This window comes from Paramormyrops kingsleyae, chromosome 18 (assembly GCF_048594095.1).
Source record: "Paramormyrops kingsleyae isolate MSU_618 chromosome 18, PKINGS_0.4, whole genome shotgun sequence".
Classification (NCBI taxonomy): Eukaryota; Metazoa; Chordata; class Actinopteri; order Osteoglossiformes; family Mormyridae; genus Paramormyrops; species Paramormyrops kingsleyae.
The window spans coordinates 18,172,195-18,191,066 of record NC_132814.1 but is presented as its reverse complement, the minus strand read 5'-3'; the positions used below and the strand labels follow the sequence as shown (position 1 = coordinate 18,191,066).

The window sequence follows — 18,872 nt, the reverse complement described above, 5'->3', positions numbered from 1 at the left end:
AAACAAACAGACACGCGTGGATATCCTTATGTCTTCCTTTCAAAGCCTCCTCACAGTACGGCTGCAGTGATCCCACAGTAAGCTGTAGGTGTTTTTTTCCCCACCCATTTAAATATCAAGGATGAGACAGCGTTCTCATGGTCTTACACGCGTGGTGTGCTGACACATTTGTATCTGGTGCACAGTCAAGCATCAGGGGGCTGCTTTAATCTGACTCATCACAGACAGAAAAGATATGCCTGGAAGCTTAACTTAAAATAATTGTATTTATTTTTATAAAATACATGGCCAAGTATCAAGCAAATGCTTATGTTCAGTTGATTGATGGACTGATACAAAATCTGTTCTGTAAATGGAGCTGCAGTCCAGGGGCTTTAATAACTTTAATAACTGATTATTGGAATTATTGGAATTATTATTAGTGCTTTCATTTCAGAGTGTGCAACCTTAAACCTGGCACGTCAAACTCATTATCCTAAAAAGATGAGGTCATAGATGATGTGACATACACCGTTTGTGGAAAAAATTGCATGGTCAGCTTTAAAGCCTTTAATGCTCGTATTAGTGAAGAAATGATTCTGGCCTTTCGGGATGCAAACGGTACGAGCTGATCGTTCAGTCAGCCCTCCCCCATGAAGGGGAAAAAAATATCAACTACCAGCTTCCGCTTCCGACTATCTTGAGCCATGCTTTTCTCTCGACTCTGGGGGGGAAGTTGCCACTTGTTACCATGGTGAGGAGACAAATAGCTTGCCTTGTTGTTTTGAGAGGAATCTCACTGTATTAGGTCAATCAGTTTTGCTGTGTCTGATTATTAACAATACCACTGAGATAACATTACTCTTAATTCAAGCGCTATAGCCTCAGTACAGGGCAGATGGCATGTATATAAATAATCCTGTTTGCGCATAAACTGTTTGGATGGCATTGCTTTCATCTTCCCAGTCCAATTACATATACAATATGGGCTTCATTAAGTGTGATTGCTCATTGGGTCTTACTTGCAATGTCGCATATTGAGTAATATGTCAGCCCAAAACACGTCTTTTAGCACTTGCGATTGATTGATGCTATTGAGCCCGAGTGGCGGAATCGGGTATTAAAGAAAAAATAATGTGTATTTTTTGTCTGGGGAGTGATGCGAGACTATAATGTACTTGCCACAAAATGTGGTGTGAAAAGGGAATGTCTAAGTAATAAAAGAACCTAAACATATAAAAGTTCCAAACGCATAAACCAAAAATATGCCATAATTACTGTCAGACAAGTACCCCCTCCCCACCCCCTTACATAGGCCTACGTGTAAACGTCAATGAGCCCACTCAGCTTTGTTAGGTGATCAGTTGAAATTACAATATGTAAACCTGGCGTGATTATATGATTGCGCTTTTTGACGTCTTGACTCCGGTGTTAAGTGGGGGCACGATTTGCAGCACGTTTCAGCATGTGCGCATTACGTTTTATGCGCAAAACTCGTCAAGAATCTCAAGTACAGAGCGAAAGCTAAAAAAAAACCTCCAGCTGCCAGTTAAACTGCTCCCTGGATATTTTAACTGGGACTATAAAGGGGGGGAAAAACTCACCGCGACTGCTTGACCCGTTTACCTGGACAAAGGTAAATGCAAAAATGCATTACTTAATGCAAAAGCTTGTAGTCAAACAAAGCGCGAAATAATATTGTTCTTAGTGGCTCTAAACGCGAAAATAAATAAATATTGCTTTTAATTATTTTTTTTTTTAGAAAAGACATTCAACATATAAGTGTTGTGCGTGTTGGTGACGTCTCAGGTATCATATGGCGGCTTTTGCATGCAGATTACTTCATGTAGTGCCAGGGCACTGAAACGATCTTATTTTTAACTTAATTTTTGAGCATCGTCCTCATTCCATTTCTACCACAATAACCAGTTTCACTTCAATGACTCGCCGGAACTCTTCCCATTCGCTCAGTATTTGCTGACTATCGGCCACTGCGCACAAATCAGTCAGTTTTTATGGCGACGTTCTGGACCAGAGCTGGATATAGTTCTAGGACAATTAGTAATAATTGGCGTAAGTCACATATTGCATCGCTGTTAGGATATGGTCCACTCTTTGTAAACCGAACAGTTATGCGAGTTGTGTCAAATTGGAATCCTGTTATATTATATTCGCATCGAATATGGCAAATTTAAGGACAGAAGAATTATTGGCAGGTCACCAAGGTTTCCATTAAAGTCTCTGGCTGAGGTTTGCGGAGCAGCAAACAATGATATTTCACGATTGCCTTAGATGCAGATGGTGGCTGAGTCCATAACTGAACTTAAAGTAAATAGCCACCGAGGAGCTGAAACGGTGGTCTTGACGGACTTAAGCAAAAATAATTTTAATTATGATAATATGTATGACTACTGAAATAATATAGAAAGCGTATATGTATGAAGAAAACCCAAATGAACCGGTGTTTGAAATGACAAAGTAATGTGAGCCGTTGTCTACCATGTCAAAAATATTTTTTTTATCATAACTAATATTAGGGAGTGTAGTTTTTCGATCTCATGCAGCTGTTTCCTTATTGTTTCGGCGCAAACCGCAAATTGTGAGACTTTCTGCATGTTTTCATAATACATTTTACTCAACTTAATTTCCAGCTGGTGCTCAGGTCGTCTGGCAGGCGCGTTTTTGCGGTTTTAACTCAATAATATACCGCTGAGCAAGACGTGATAAGTAATAATAAACATCTTATGGTGGCTGGCATTCTGCAGCGAAATGAGGAAATGACATGTGCGGCGGTGGGGAAGCAGCTTTCTCATAATTTATACACATATATTCTCACGCAGCGCTTAAGTGCAATACGTGTCCTGTCTGCATAGCATTTAAACTGACTGCTGATCACCGCCGCGACACGAAATTCGCGTCTAACCGCGTATCCGCCTGGCAGTTAGCCCGATCGAATGGATACCTGACAGCCGGCTCCTAAGTAACATTACAGTGCTGCCAAATGCGCGGATAATTTGAATAAATCACTGCAATAATTCAGCATTTTTTTCTCCAGTGTGCCATGTTATATAGCCGCAGTCAAAAAAATTGACTTTAAAACTCTAAACGTGGAAAAAAAGGACTCGATGCGCACACCGTGTACTCGGCGTATTGACCTCACGGATTCTTTAAAAGTCAAGTTTACGGTCATTTCCAGCCTGGGATCAGCCTGGGAAGGACGCAGCCGACGATTCGTCTAACGCTTCTCTTGCAAGGAAAGCATAAATCGAGCCGCTATATCTATTTTAAATAGCCTGGAAATGATACCTACAATTTATCTCTCCAGTGCGGCGTATATATTAAAGAAACGGCCCCGACAAATTCAAGAGAAGATGCTAACGCGGCTCTCCCTCATTGCGCATGATACTGCGGCTCCGGTGCAACTCCACGCTCCAACTCACCTTGAAACAGGGCTCGCCTGGCCCTGCCTGCGGAGCGACGGGCGACGAGGCCAATCCACGCCCATATTCCTCCCACTACAGCCAATAGAAACGCAGCGGAGGCGGGCGCAGAAGCTAAAAATGTCACGCTTGGTTTCACGTTGCCCCTCGGCAGCTCGCTCCGTCTGCTTTCGTCTCACTGGTGCAGGTGCTCCGTCTCAACGAGAGAGGATGCAAAAGGCGTGAAGGGGAGGGAAGGAATGAGGGGAAGCGTTGAAGAAAAAGTGTGCAGGGCATGAATAAAAGGGTATCAGCAGCAGACTGAGCGTTCACCGTCCGGGGGGCTCGGCTATGAAAGATTTATTGAAAGGGGCACTTTGAGATATGATGAGGTTTCCTTCTGGTTGGCAATAGTACTATGATTTGGTATGTGGCCACTTTGATAGCAAGTGTATTCAGCACCCGAGGAACGGCTGCTCAAGGTGAGTTGAAGTGCAATATTAGATGATGCTCAGTACTAAAGTTTTTCGATTACTCTGGTATTTATCTCGCGTTTACTTTCCCGATGGCTCCCCTTTTAGTAATTGCTGCTGCATGCACGCAGATGTCTTACATTTAATTTTTATTTAATATGGATACGGATTCGAATAATATTCCAAAGTGATTGCATGGGGTTTATCAGGTTTCCGTTATTTATCAGATATTTCCAGTTTTCCAGAGTATTGATGTTTTGCTTTTTTTTTTTTTTAGCAAAAATTGTAACCGATTCACGCCAAGTATGCTGGAATAGTTGTAGAAAACCACATGCGCACGAAATTCTGATGAAATCTTATAAATTGTTGTCTCGTGGCAGGAACTTCAGCTTATAGATCCTGCTGCTTTGTAGCCAATTTGAAACCATTTAATAGTAAGCTATTTAAATCACGGCGGTTTATATCATATAGTAGCCCAGTAATGTATTTTCCTTAGTCATGCATTAAAGGTAAATGTAAGAAAATCAGGAATACACCTTATACCTCATTGGCTTTCCTGCGGGTAATTAAAATCGGTTTTATTTTCCTTGAGTAGGCACTGGATGTCTTCTGGTCTGTGAATAGATCTGAATTCGGTTCTGTTTAAACGACTGCCGCTGCAAAGGGGTGTGCTAAGTCCTAGCATGGTGTCTCACAGTGATGTTGGTGTAACGAGCTGCCTTCACAAAAAACGTTGCAACTCTTGCCAGTCCTATTTGTTGCTCTTTGCAGGTGAAGTGATTTCAGTCCAGTTCTTTTCTGCTTATTTCAGAAACAGATGTTAAAGCGCTCGCAGATATTACAATGGGCAGAATTATGTGGTTAAAAACACAATTTATTTTTAAATGCCATTGATGGGTACTTTTAATTTGCATAGCTGTTTATAACATGCGATTTCTTGTGTAGCGTCCGCCTTGACAGTAAGGCAAATGCATTCTTATTTTGGGTAATTTGCCTCGTCCTGGTGGACTTATTTGGCCTTGCGTTTCCATTTGCCGCCACAGGAGGGTGCGCTTTTGTTCTGAAATTACTGCATCATAGCTGAAATAGTTCATATCCTGGAGGTACCCCTTTAATTTTTAGACTATATTTTAATTTATACAATTTATGCATAACTCCTATATTTAGCCCCCAGTCTGTACTGTTGGTTTTGTCATCCTTGTTATCCTGTAACCTTTGTCCTTGTTCCTTTTATTTTTTTGAAAACTGAAGTGTGAATTCTCTTCATCATTAAACTTTGCTGCTTATACATTTTGCTGATATTTGTTGTTTTTCGTGCCTTAATTTTAAGTGTAGTGTGTTTTCTGTTACCAGAGATGGGTATGGTGCATGATCTTTGATTGAAGATTTATATAGCACCGAGTCCACGAGAGTTGGAAGCGGCAGCTAAGGGATAAAGTTGACGTGGGTGAGGGGGTGCCGGATGCTTCTGATCACAGGTCGTACGGGCAGGTCTTGGCTGCAGCCTGTGCGCGTGGCAGCTGGTGCGCGTCACGCCGCCTAGAAGCAGAGCATCGTGGCGCTGTCCTCCCCGTGCCGGTCACCTGCATGCGCTACGTCTAACCTACCAGCACCAACCCCCAGCGCCACCCTCACCAGACGCCGCCGCCCCTCCCCCACCCCCTTCTCAGCCAACCGCAGTGGAGACACAGACCACTAGGGGCTCTGTCCTTCTTCCTCGATGCTGCCGTCTCAAGCTGTTAGCTGGCGGGAGCCTCCGCTTTCGCCAGCTCCTCCCTGGACGCGGGCCATCATGCCAGCCCCCCTGATCTTTCTTTGTCACTTTCTCTCTCTCTCTCTGCCCTCACGCACTCCGTTGCTCCCCTCTGCCAGCGCAGACCAAAATAGAAATCGCTCCCGTTAAGAGCGCTTTGGGCTTGGTAGGACAGTTAGGGCAAGCACAGTTAATGGGGGCCTGCGGGGGGGGGGGTGTGGGGGGGGGTTATGGCTGCAGTCTGGCTCGCACTTGTTGAGCCCTCACTCCCCCCTCCCATCTTCAGCTCCCCTCCCGCCCTTGGGAGGCTGCATCTCTAACCACAGAAGCATATGCCCAACAGCGTCTGTCTCCCTTAAAATGATTATGACTAATCTGTGTGCTTGACTAAGTGCCATGTGGGTGCCATTCACACACACCAACGCGTGTGGGTTTGGTTTGGGGGGGGGGGGGGCGGCATCGGTACACGGAGTCAGCATCGTCACTCGGGGACCTCCGCTCCTGCGGGGAACTCCCCGTCGGTGCTGGTCCAACGCTGACGCCAGTGCAAGCTGAAGGTGGTTCTGTTTGAGAACCATTCCCTCTACCAGATCAGTTACTGCCAGTGAATTGGACTTTTCTGGGTCAATATGGCGAATTCCAGTTGCAAATGGGATTACATTTGTAATAGGGCTCCTGGAAATAAAAGAGCTAGCATGAAAAGAAGAGGAGTTTGTTTTTATTTTTTTGGCAGACTTTTTTTGAGCACTTAGTAAAATAGTTTGAAAGCGTGTTATGTAGGGGAAGGTTTTAATATGGGGAGAGATCCAAGTTCTGTGGGGAGGATTTCTGTAAATCTGGCCTCCTGTGCTTTCTGACAACCGCTCCTTCTCATCCTGTTGAAATGACCCTTTTTGATATGAAGAATGGGATTCGTGTTCTGACACGGATAACACTCTGTGTTCCAGACCCCTGTAACTCCGTAACTCTGGTTCCGCTGAGCCGTGCTTTAAATCACCGCGGTAGTGGTTCGTGGAGCCGGTATCTGCCCCGTTTCCGGTGAGTTGTGGTTTCCAGTGACCTGGCAGTAACCTGCCCGGTGCCAACCAGCTCTGCATAGCCCAGACTCGGTCACAATTCCGATCGATTCCCATTGCCGTGTAGCGGGGCGAAAGATCACAGCGGATGCACCTCAGAATCCGACGGCTAAGTCTGGATGTGTCGCCCGGCATAGACAGCGCACGACGAACGTACCCTGTTCTTTCCAGCCTCTCATAATGTCAGGAATCTAATTTTACGCTCATCTTTTTTTTTTGTTTGCCTCGAGACAGGGTTTCAGACCGGGAGCTTTCAGTTAGAGACCTCACAGAGGCTTGGTTAAATTATACAAGTTTTTTTTTTTTTTAAATGTCATTGTAGCTTGGCAACGGAACAATCCAGCCGCGAGAAAGACGTTCCCCAGAGCGACCGTGTCTTAGTAACACCGGGTCTCCGCTGAAAGGTGCCGTCTGATCCTTGCGTCGGATCCTCTCTGCCGGCCCGGATTCCATTTCCCTGAACTCAGCAACTTCAAAAGCCCCCGGTAGCACCATCCCGTCCGCGCCCCCCTCACCTTCACCCCATCCACAATCCTGCCTCAGAATCAACTGGGCCCATCTCCACATGGGGGGGGGAACATGTTTATAGACCTCAGACGAGGCGCCACTCCCTGGAAATTTCAAATTCAAACTCTAGCCCAGGGCCCCCGGATCAGACTTCTTTGTGATCTGAGTTTCGTGTAGATGGCTGGAAATTTTTTGGGCTTTTTTTAGGAGTCGCTGGAGCATCAGCATTTAACCTGGGAGTGGAGGAGTGGATGCATGCGGGGTTTTCAAGCCCTTGGTCTAGTTGGCTTTTCTTTTTCTTACTGCTGTGTTTCCGTTGTCGATGACTTTCATTTAATTTTCATTTTTCGTTAATTCACCAGGTCGTAATCTCCCCCGTGACGCCTCGCCTGAAATTACACCAGGTAGCTAGAAATCCCCCTGGGTTGAGTCGACTCCACTTCTTTATCGAGGTTTTCCGGCCTTCGCGTTCCGGATGGAGGGATACGGAAGGCCAAGGCTGAGCCCCCTCCCCCCCCCCTCCATGCCGTCTCCGGAAAACCATCCCATTTGAGTTTTCCGAGGCGACCCCCGAGAGGGACCGTCGGCCGCAGATATCCGTCGGACAGCAGCACTTTGGAAAGGCGTCCTGATAAATTATGCAGGAATTACTCCTGTTAGCTCTGGTCTAGTTAAGGTCAGGAAGTAGCTATTTTAGATTTATTGAAACATGCTTGCACTCCCTCATTATTTGAATTATATGGCCAATTATGCTAATTTATTTTTGCCCTCCCCAGAAAACATATAAGCCTATATCTGGTCTTCATGCCGCTCTCACGGTAGGGAACTTGTCAGGACTCTGTGTGTTTGTTTGTGTGTGTGTTTGTGCGTGGATTATGTTTATATTACATTGTTTGGTTACTTATGTTGAAGGTTAGGGCTGGCTAGGGGTTAAGGTCGTCATGTTGGGATTAGAGTTTTCCCCATAGAAATGAATGGCGAGTCCCCAGAAAGATATAATTGCAAGCCTGCCTGTGTGTGTGTGTGTGTCCAGGTAGTGCATTATTTCCTCATGGGGTTGCCAAGTGTGGAGCTGGAGGATGATGCTTTAGATCAGTGGTTGTCATCTGGCCTCAGGACCCACATTATTATCAGGATAAAATTGTCTCCTGAGGGGGTGTGGGGGGGCTGGTGATGGTTAAAAAAAATTGTTGGCAAAATTTGTACGCTCATTTTTATTTTTTGAATCACACACTCCGCAGCCCGCTGAAATTGGTAGCCCGAGTCAGTTGAGAAACGCTGCTCTAGACAGAGGTGTGTGTCAGGATGCTGCAGGTACAGCGGGAATAATTACGGACCAGAGAGTGGAGCCTGTGTCTTATGCGAGTTGAGTCTGCGGTTTGTTTCCAGCGGTGGGCTGACAGCCCTGGGGGGGGGGGGGGGAGAAGTAGAGCTTCTGTCAGGCATATTGTATGGAGGCGCGGTATCAAACCAGAACTGCAGGGTGATGTGCGGCGCGGGCTGTCTGGACGGTGTGCGTCCATGCACACGTGTGCAGCCGCGCATGTGTGCTGCTGGAGAACCTGCGGTCTCTTGGGCCGACGGAGGGGGAAGGATCCGCCTCACCTTTGCAACTTCCCGTCTGTCATAAATATTGCATCAGCCTGGGGCTATGCGCCGTGTGAGACGGTGGGCCGGTGTGTGTGCTTCCGAGTCGGGGGGGGGGTGGGGTTATTTTGACCCCAGATCAGGGCTGTCCGGAGATGTCACTCGAACCGAAGGCCATCCAGACAGAGGTGGTGAGTATAAGCAAGCTGACCGCACCCTCTCTCTCTTTGACAGTCGGGATCACTGGCCAGACCTCGAGTCCCAAAAACGAGAGCCTTGGCTTTAAAGCCTCACACTTACGTCCCTCCGCTAGCCAGGTACCATCCCATGGCGCCCCCTACTGCTGGGGGTGAGGTGCCGTCGCTGCTGCAGTGTATTGAGGCCTGCGAGGCTACACTGCAGGGGTGTATACAGGGGCGGGGCCACAGGGGCAGTGGCCCCAGCTGAAAGCTGATTGGAACTCCCAAATGCACCCTCCGCTGTCACTCACCGATTCAAAACATATCATTGGCTAATGAGTGGCCAATCTGTATCAGTCATAGCTGTTAAATGTCCTAGAATCAGGGTGGCTTGTGAGAGTCATAGGTATACCTGTGAAAGAGAAGTGGTGGACACTAGCTATGAACACTTTGCCATGTTTATTATAACTGTAAATAGGAGTGTGAGTATCAGAGCCATGTCACACCCTCTATAGGCGTCAGTTTCCAAACTTGTTTATTGAAAGTTTTACTGAAACAGACCTGGTCGGGTCCCTTTTATTGCTGGAGTTTCCTGGGACTTTAAAGCATGTTATCCAGGTCCCAAAAGCACCTCCTCGTTTTTTTTCTGAGCACTGGTGCTGAGGACAGAATTCGGGCCCTGTCCCCTGGCACAGACTGCCTCGCCTGGGCCCTAGTGGTGGTCCAGACCGGTCCAGACCACATGGTCACAGCGCTGGCTTCCTCCTCCTGTTGCTGAGCCAGCTCGCTGGGCTGACAGACCGGCCACGTGACTTCATGCGTCATTAGCTTGAACTCGCTTCACTTTTCAGAACGGGCGGGGTTGGGGGAGGGGGGTTTATGATGGGAAGGACGTTCTGGTTTTTTGGGTCTGATGCAGTCGGACAGTGGAGATCAGGCATTGGTAGCCCGCAAAACTAATGAAATTCATTTTTATTCAAAATCAAAGCACTAAAATCAATTTACCATATTGTGTTGTATCATGCCTGTATAAACCCTACTGATTTTTACATTCACATATAGCCATCTTCCATAACTGCTTATCCAGTATTGGATCACAGTGTTCTCTGCATGTTATTTACAGTGTCTAGTGTGGGCAGATTGTTAGTTTCTGCTACCTGCTTTGACTGTTACTGTTCAATTAATATTTATATATTTTGTTCCTTGGGGAAATAGTACTCGGATCTCCACTTCTGCAGATAAACTTGTTCATCCAACCTTTCTTGTAGTCCGGAGTTAGCAGAACGCTGGGTTCTCCCGTGAGTGTGTTACCTGGGAAGCGTGTTGTGCGTTGGGGGGGATTCCGGTGTTACGTGCAGACGTTGGGCCTCCTGCATTACGTGAAAAGTCCCGCTACCTATTTTTGGGCGTCTGTGTAGATTCAGGGTCTTTAGTGCTCCGTAAACACTTTTGCACCAGGAGTTACCAGGACTGATGGAGAGCCTGTTTATTTATTTATTTTTAAGTTGACGTTTCTAAATTTTAGTTTAGCACTCTAGCAGTAGAGCAGCAGTGACTGTTTTTTGTATCATCAACAGAAGATGACGTGTTTTTTATCCAGCGCAAGTTCCCCTGTGAGGAATCACCGTAGACCGCAAGCTTGTTGCAGAATGGGTTCAAGGGTGGTGCGGAATTTCGCACAGAATATATTGGAATTAAACGGAACGTGTGGTGACGTGACACGGTGACAGGATGATTTAAGTCCCTCTCGCGTAAAAACAACATCTGCTGATTAAAGCTAAATATTTTATGAGGCCAAACAAAGGGGCTCCGGCTGTGTTGCGAGTGGCAAGGAGCGCTCCGCCGACAGATTGTGGGCTCGAGGGTGTGTGTGGGGCTCTTCATGTAGGTGGGCTTGCCTAGGCAGGTATAGGACCATGTACGGGGGCGGGGCCATAGGTGCTGAAAGCTGATTGGCTTCCTCCTCAGTCACTCACTGATTGGTCATATCATTGGCTAATGATAAAGTTGGCTCGTCTGCATAAATTATAGGCCTTCTTAAAAATCCTAGAATTGCACCTGGGTAGGTGGAGGCGGTCCCTCCCACTGCGGGTGTCACCGAGAGAACGTGGTCCAAGTTCAAAAAGAAAAGGGAGAGGGACTGAATTTTATGGCAGCCCCATACAGCAGGACGGAGAAGTGATTCAGAACAACTTCTGGGGTTTGATTAGCCATGTGCGAGGAGCTGGGGGCACACAGGGTTAATCATCACATGACAGAAAAAATACAGAAAAACAAACGGCTGCATAATTTTAGCATTTCAGCATCCAAAATCGCTGCAGAATATAATGGTTGACGGCAGTTTATCTGTGTAATTGCCAAGTAATACTGAGAAACTCAATGGCTGCCATTCTACTATAATGGTAATTTCAGTTTTTCAAATATGGCTGGCTGCTTGTTTTGTTATTATTCTAGAAAATAATAATCCTGAAAAAAGCACAAAGCTCTGCTTGCTGATGGTGTGCTGGTGTGTTTAGGGGATTTACAGTGGTGTTTGCCTTTCTGCTGTTGTGGTGGCTGTGAGTGACAGAATCGGGGATCAGTCCTGTTTTTAGCTGATGTTTTGTTTTATGTATGTTTTGAGCAGTTCAGAAAAAATCAATGGGTGGTTTTGTGGGAAGAACTGTCAAATATTGCGCTTGCAAAGTGAGAGATGAAATGGTATCTTTGTGACAGGCCACATTATGCAGCTTTAATGTCTGCTGCTGGGGGGAGTGAATGTTTACAGTCATTCATGCTTTGACAGCGCTGGGGACCGTTATTTGGGGAAACTAGAGGATGAAAATAAAAAATGGAGTGCGATCTCTGGTTTTTCTCCCGGATAATTTTCAGTAGATAAAAGCAAGATCACTGAAAGACGGAAACGGAGATGTGCTTTGGAAAAAAAATAAACTCCCCTTACCAGTCTCAGAGATGTCTTACTTTGCCTCTGAGTTTCGGCAGCTAAGGATGCCTTGAAATGAGATTACGTGAGATCTCAGCTGCTCCCTGTCTTCGATTGGTCATATATCTCTAGAAATTTCCGGCCATTTCTCGTGCAGCTCACAAATATCTAATTTGAAACCCTTTCTGTGTTACTTAATTTTCTGTCGTGGCCTTAAATTTCTTTAAATTTATGTCAAGTAATTCATGCGATTATTAAACGATATCTTAGCCGAAACAAAAATAAGATCATTTGTTTTTTTTCTCCAAAATATACAGCTGTAAGATTGGGGATTTTTTTCCCACCATGAGGTATGCATGTAGGGTATGGGGGATGGTGTGTGGCTCGAAGGGTTAGGAAGCTGTGCTTGTGATCAAAAGGTCATTGGTTCAAATCCTGGGGTCGACAGAGTGCTTTCACTGTTGGGCTCCTGGGCAAGTCCTGTAACCCCAACTATACCAGGGACCATCTGAAAAGCATGTTGCCTTGGATAAAAGCATCTGCTAAAGAAATGCATCATGTCTTTAAAAAGTTCTAGTGAGAAATTCCAGCATACAGTAACCATCTGACAAAGAGTACGGATAGATCCCAGTATTCCGCTTGAGTCGTCCCTATCTCTGGAGCGGGACGCTGCCATTTTGGTAGGCATGGCGCTACGAGAATCCCACACCGCTGACAGATCAGAGCGCCAACGGCTTTCGTCTGCACCTCACGTCTTCAGCGCTGTGGCAGCGGGGGGACCGGCACTGAGAGCGAGCCCTCCCCCCCCCCCCCCCATGGCGGCCTCTCTTCCTATCCAGTCCCGTATCACTGTTACCCATTGATAGTGAGCTGCCAGCTCCCATCGCCTCCCCTCCTCCTACGCTGCCATTAAACATTCATGGCCATTAGACACCGCGGCCCAGAACCGGCCCAGGAAATAATCCTCATCTCACTATATCCGCTCGAACCCCTCCCCCCCCTCACCCCAGCACGTTAATTCAGCATTGCATTTCTGTGTCAGAAGGCTCTCAGGAGGTTTGCCCACCCCCCCTCCCACTCGCACAACTGGTTGTGACGTACCACAGCCAAGCACTGGTACCCATTCAGCAAAAGCATCCCCCTCCCAATTCATCAGCTCCGCTCCTCCCATCCTGGCTGACAGCGTCATGGAGACAGACTCCGATGCCCCCCCCCCCCCCCATGCACTAACCTGCGTCCTGGTGGGAAGCGAAGTGACATATCATTGTGGGGGATTTGTAAAAGTATGCTCTAAGGGGCAGGATTACTCATCTGAGCTACAGCTATCCTCAGATTGCTACTGACACAGACATTTTTCCCATTTCTTTTCTTTCATTTTTTTTTCTTCTCCTACATCAGGGCAGTTTATAGTTAGATCACAGGAGCGTGTTTTTATGCTGACGCGCTTTGCACGTGGGGTGGGGGTTGTGTGGCAGCCGGCATGCCCAGGAAGCACTGGGCTGCGTGTCACAGCCAGTGTGCTCAGCAAAGCCCTTACGGTGGATCTACTAACCCCTTAAGGTGAAGACGGAGGACATGCTATCCTCTTAAGGTGGAGACGGAGGACATGCTGTACTCTTAAGGTGGAGACGGAGGATACGGTAACCCCTTACAGTGAAGACAGAGAATGTGTTATCCTCTTAAGGTGGAGACGGAGGATGCGCTAACCCCTTACAGTGAAGACAGAGGACGTGTTATCCTCTTAAGGTGGAGACAGAGGACATATTATCCTCTTAAGGTGGAGACGGAGGACATGCTATACTCTTAAGGTGGAGACGGAGGATACGGTAACCCCTTACAGTGAAGACAGAGAATGTGTTATCCTCTTAAGGTGGAGACGGAGGACATGCTATACTCTTAAGGTGGAGACGGAGGATACGCTAACCCCTTAAGTTGGAGACAGAGGACATGTTATCCTCTTAAGGTGGAGACAGAGTATGTGCTAACCCCTTAAGGTGGAGACAGAGGACATGTTATCCTCTTAAGGTGGAGACAGAGGACATATTATCCTCTTAAGGTGGAGACGGAGGACATGCTATACTCTTAAGGTGGAGACGGAGGATACGGTAACCCCTTAAGGTGGAGACAGAGGACATGTTATCCTCTTAAGGTGGAGACAGAGGACATATTATCCTCTTAAGGTGGAGACAGAGTATGTGCTAACCCCTTAAGGTGGAGACAGAGGACATGTTATCCTCTTAAGGTGGAGACAGAGGACATATTATCCTCTTAAGGTGGAGACGGAGGACATGCTATACTCTTAAGGTGGAGACGGAGGATACGGTAACCCCTTAAGGTGGAGACAGAGGACATATTATCCTCTTAAGGTGGAGACGGAGGACATGCTATACTCTTAAGGTGGAGACAGAGTATGTGCTAACCCCTTAAGGTGGAGACAGAGGACATGTTATCCTCTTAAGGTGGAGACAGAGGACATATTATCCTCTTAAGGTGGAGACGGAGGACATGCTATACTCTTAAGGTGGAGACGGAGGATACGGTAACCCCTTACAGTGAAGACAGAGGACGTGTTATCCTCTTAAGGTGGAGACGGAGGACATGCTATACTCTTAAGGTGGAGACGGAGGATACGCTAACCCCTTAAGTTGGAGACAGAGGACATGTTATCCTCTTAAGGTGGAGACAGAGTATGTGCTAACCCCTTAAGGTGGAGACAGAGGACATGTTATCCTCTTAAGGTGGAGACAGAGTATGCGCTAACCCCTTAAAGTGGAGACGGTGGATCCGGTTTGTAGAAGCAAAACTCTGAACTAATCAGCTGTGGAAATCCATTACTACATTATTTGCCCGTAATGGTACATGAAACAGGAAAAAAAGGAAGAAGGAGAGAAGAGTGCCAGAAGAGAGCGGAGGCTGTGATATCATCTTGCAAGTTAAATCATAAATTTATCACCGTTTTTATTTGGTGAACTATGGGTTTGCGCTCTCCTAGCACCACGACAACCATTTGTAACAGGCGTGTGGCAGAGACACCTAAAAGCACCTGAAAGGCAAGGTCCCCCAGGGGTCTTCCTGTTTGTCTAGGTCTGCAGGCGCCATGCTCCTGTCACCATGGCCACAGATCGCTCCCCCCTCTCACATTGTTGTACCTGCTGCTACATTCGACAGCCATAATTCCTCATATGGTGGCCTCTTTAAATCATTTATCATGTCTGAATAGTGGTCATGACTCTTGGGATAAGAGGCGATGAGAGGGAAAACAGTGACTGTGTGAAGTTCTTGTGGAGGTGGCGCTCCAAGCGGTTCCGCTCGAGCGGTTTGGGGTGGGGACGGGACGTGACAGCTTAGCACCTTCTCGACGAGAGGCAGAGAGAGCCTTTTGAAGCTCAGCCGTCGGAAATTATGAAAGAGTCTCCATGGATGCGTCCTACGTCGAGTGGTGTACCGGAGGCATGCTTATGTAACGTTTGAGGCTCATGCAACCCCTGTATGAAGAGCCTTTCCCAGAATGCCTTTCCCAGAATGCCTTTCCCAGAATGCTCAGATGGGAGCTTTTAGGGGGATACTACCAGGTGCTGGGCATACAACCTCACATTTTAGGCCAAAGTGGATCTCTTGAATTTAAGGCCAGTTTGGTAAGAACCAATAATAAACTATTATTAATACTAACCTATAAATACGAAAAACAAATAATAAAAGTGATAGTGTTCCTGGAGTTTTGAGACAACTTAAAGGTACAGTCTTGTATTTTTTTTTTTAAACTGTCATCAATGGAGAAGCTGCTACTTGTGGATGAAAGACAAACTCGCATGTGATTTGCTTACGGGAGAGGGGCGGGACTAGATATGCATCGCTGGGTGGATGTCGGGATCCAGGGTTTGACCTGGCGCTTGCCTCCGCAAATCTGCCCTGTTGGTGAATGAGTGCTGTTTCATTCACCATTAATCAACTGAAAAATACCAAAGTGTAGCTACATAATAAATAGAGTTGTATTATGTAAGAAAACATGTTTTCCAGGCTCGCCAAATGAATAAACTGTAAACTTCAAAAATCTGAAATCCAGAATCTGGCTTCACTGTTATTTACAGACAGACCCGATACCATCCCTGCCACTGAGAATCGCTTTTTTGTTTTGTATTTTTTTGTTGTTGTTGTTTTAGCGCCATATGCTAAGCTAGCAAACTAGGCATGTGTTGTTTCCGTCAGCGCTCCCACCGGCGAGCCGCTTCTCCCTCCTCGTCGCCGGCCCGGCCGGCCCGTCTTGGCAGGCGGTGGCACACACATGCTACACCAGCAGTGGAAGCGAGATGGTTTCGGGCACGCGGCGATCGGGGACGCGGGCCAGCGCCGAGTCACACGGCGCTAAGCTACACAGGCCACGGTGGGGGGGGGGGGGGGGCAGATCTCCCCGGTAATTTCGTTCTGTTTACAGGGACTTTAAACGAGCAGTTGGGCCAGAACGTTCGCAGGGGGGTTTTGAGGCCGGTGGGCGGGGGAGAGCGAAGGCGGGGAATGGGCACTTAGCTTTGTGCTGGCGTGCCAAGTGCAACATACGCGTAAGACGGAAGGACGGGCCCTGCGTCATTGTGACGTTAGCTTTCATTTAGGAAATTATCTTCTCTCGTACGATGACTTTATTCATTCATCAGCTCGGTCTTGGCGGGGGGGGGATGTAAGGGAGTGGGGCTCACTTGTATAAAGGACCATATGGTGAAAGCATGGAAGAGTGTGAGTTGAGTAGCTGTAAAATATTGCATGTTCAACTGGCATCTTGTCGCTAGCTAAGCATTTGGTCAAATTTTGCCAGAAGCAAAGCGATAAATGCAGAAGACATATGGGCCATTGTTTGTTTTCTCCACTGGTTTGTCCACATTTGGGCTAAAACGCTGTGACAGGGACACAAAACGGTGTTGGTTTTGGTGCGGTCTTCACCACCACTTTCGAGTAATGATCCCGTAAGCAGTGTGATCCCGTGCGTGACATGGTTCCCGAGTGATCGGAGATCACGACGGCGACAATCAGTGACTTCGTGACAGTGACTCACCCTGCATCAGGTGCTCTCTGTTCTGGTTAGGCCGAACGTATAGGGTTAATTTTAACCCCAAGTCTGTTCTTCAGCTGTCGTTCGTGGGTCGTCATGTGAGGCACGCTCTCTGAGAGGCGGGGTGTGAAAAGGTGCACTCCTTTGCTTTCGTCGTATCTGTTTTTACTCATTTTTGGCTCAGATCTCCTGCCTCTTCTCCGGGAGACGCTGCGGAGGAGACGGAAAACGTTCTGTTCCCGTTATGTCCTGTACTCGTTGCTTGCGTTGGTATCACGCTGCTATCCGTGACAGTTGGCGTCCGTGAGGTTTACTGTTACTGCTTGTCCAATGAGATAAAGAAACATTTTTTTTTTTTTGGGAAGGGGGGGCAATGCTGTCACCTGAGCTTTTAAATCCAGGGAAATAGTTTTGAATATGCCCCTCATCAAATGCACAGCGAGACGGTGGTTATGAAACAGAATAAATCCGTTTTCACCCTCGACGCTTCGTCACCCTCCTCGGCACGTCAGCTCAGACTATTTTTGGCCTGTCTCGTGGCGAGCGTAAAAAATGTTAATTTTGGACCTAGAGGCAGAATAGGAGGAATCGATGAATAACCGGCGGAACAAGGAGCCAGATGTTTATCCTGATCTTATGCAGGAATGTGTCACGTACACAAGAGGAATGTGACTCAGCTGGGCACGTCTTCCTCGCTCCCGTGTTGGAAACAGCAGCACGGGATTGTCCTGGGGGTGGGACGGCGGGATTCGGAAAAGGAAAACGAAAAGCGAATCCGGCACGGCTGTGCACTAAAAAGCCGACTGACGCTTTCAAAGCGGAGCTGCTGGAAAAAGTGGGATTTTGCTAGTGGGAAGCCTGAGAAAATGTCAAGCTCAGTAGCAGGGAATAACTATTGGTTATAAATAGAGAGAGAGGGAGAGAATGGAAATAAAGAGCCTGTCTGTGTAAATAAAGCTTTTTCTTGTCAGAGATACAAGGAGCTCTCATACTGAGCAAGGCGTTGCCATTATATAAAACACCTTGAGGTTATATTTGTTTGTATTGCATTTTTTTCTAATCGCGTCCGATGGGGACCTGTGGTCTCTTTCACACCTGAAGCATAAAACTGCTGAAAACTACCAATCACAATGGGTGGAACAGCTGTCGATAAGACGCAAGGGCGGCGTAGCCGGGGCTTCTGGGAGTTCCTGAAAAGGGTGCCCGCCGGCATGCATGAGCAGATCTGGCTGCTGTGTCGTGGAGAGCATCTCGGTGTCCCGGTCTAATGTGGATTACCGGGAGACCGCGGCCTCACTCTGTGAACACTTATGGGGGACAAGCTGTTTAGGCTGGCAGTTGGCCTGTGGCCTGGTAGGCTGTGTAGCTGTAAACACAGAGTAAACAGCGGGCTTCGGTGCTCAGAGGTTTAGGGTTTGACTGTTTCCTGTGCTTGAGGATTTATGCAGTGGCATGCGTGTGTGTTTGTTTGTGTAACCGTGTTATCTGCCTCTTGGCTGTGAACAACACTTTTGGCAGCATATAGCACTTACTGTCATGCGATTTTCTCGAGGCGTTGAAGACCTTGTGCCACGGAGCAGAACAAATTAATTCAGGTTTTACTCTTGTGTAAAGAACAGAGTGTACTGTACCTGGCATGAAGAGCATGAAGAAGGAGTACTGTACCCACTGTAAAGAACATAAAGAACAGGGTGTACTGTACCTGGTGTGAAGAGCATGATGAACAGGGTGTACTGTATCCAGTGTAAACAGCATGAAGAACAGGGTGTACTGTACCTGGTGTAAACAGCATGAAGAACAGGGTGTACTGTACCTGGTGTGAAGAGCATGAAGAACAGGGTGTACTGTACCTGGTGTGAAGAGCATGAAGAACAGGGTGTACTGTATCCAGTGTAAACAGCATGAAGAACAGGGTGTACTGTACCTGGTGTAAAC

General features: G+C 47.1%; 1 protein-coding gene across 6 annotated transcripts in view; it reads left to right on the top strand.

Annotated features, from left to right (window-relative positions):
- The first annotated feature begins 3,352 nt into the window (after nucleotides 1-3,352).
- igsf9bb (immunoglobulin superfamily, member 9Bb) overlaps nucleotides 3,353-18,872 on the top strand; it is a 110,018-nt gene continuing 94,498 nt past the window's right edge. For 3 of the 6 annotated variants that reach the window (XM_023813566.2, XM_023813568.2, XM_023813565.2), the window contains exon 1: nucleotides 3,354-3,880. In XM_023813566.2, coding sequence (XP_023669334.1) covers nucleotides 3,817-3,880 — 64 coding nt within the window. In that variant the 5' untranslated portion in view covers nucleotides 3,354-3,816. Of the gene's footprint in view, nucleotides 3,881-18,872 lie in introns of all 6 variants that reach the window. The other 3 variants (XM_023813567.2, XM_023813570.2, XM_023813569.2) reach the window with 2 other exon arrangements.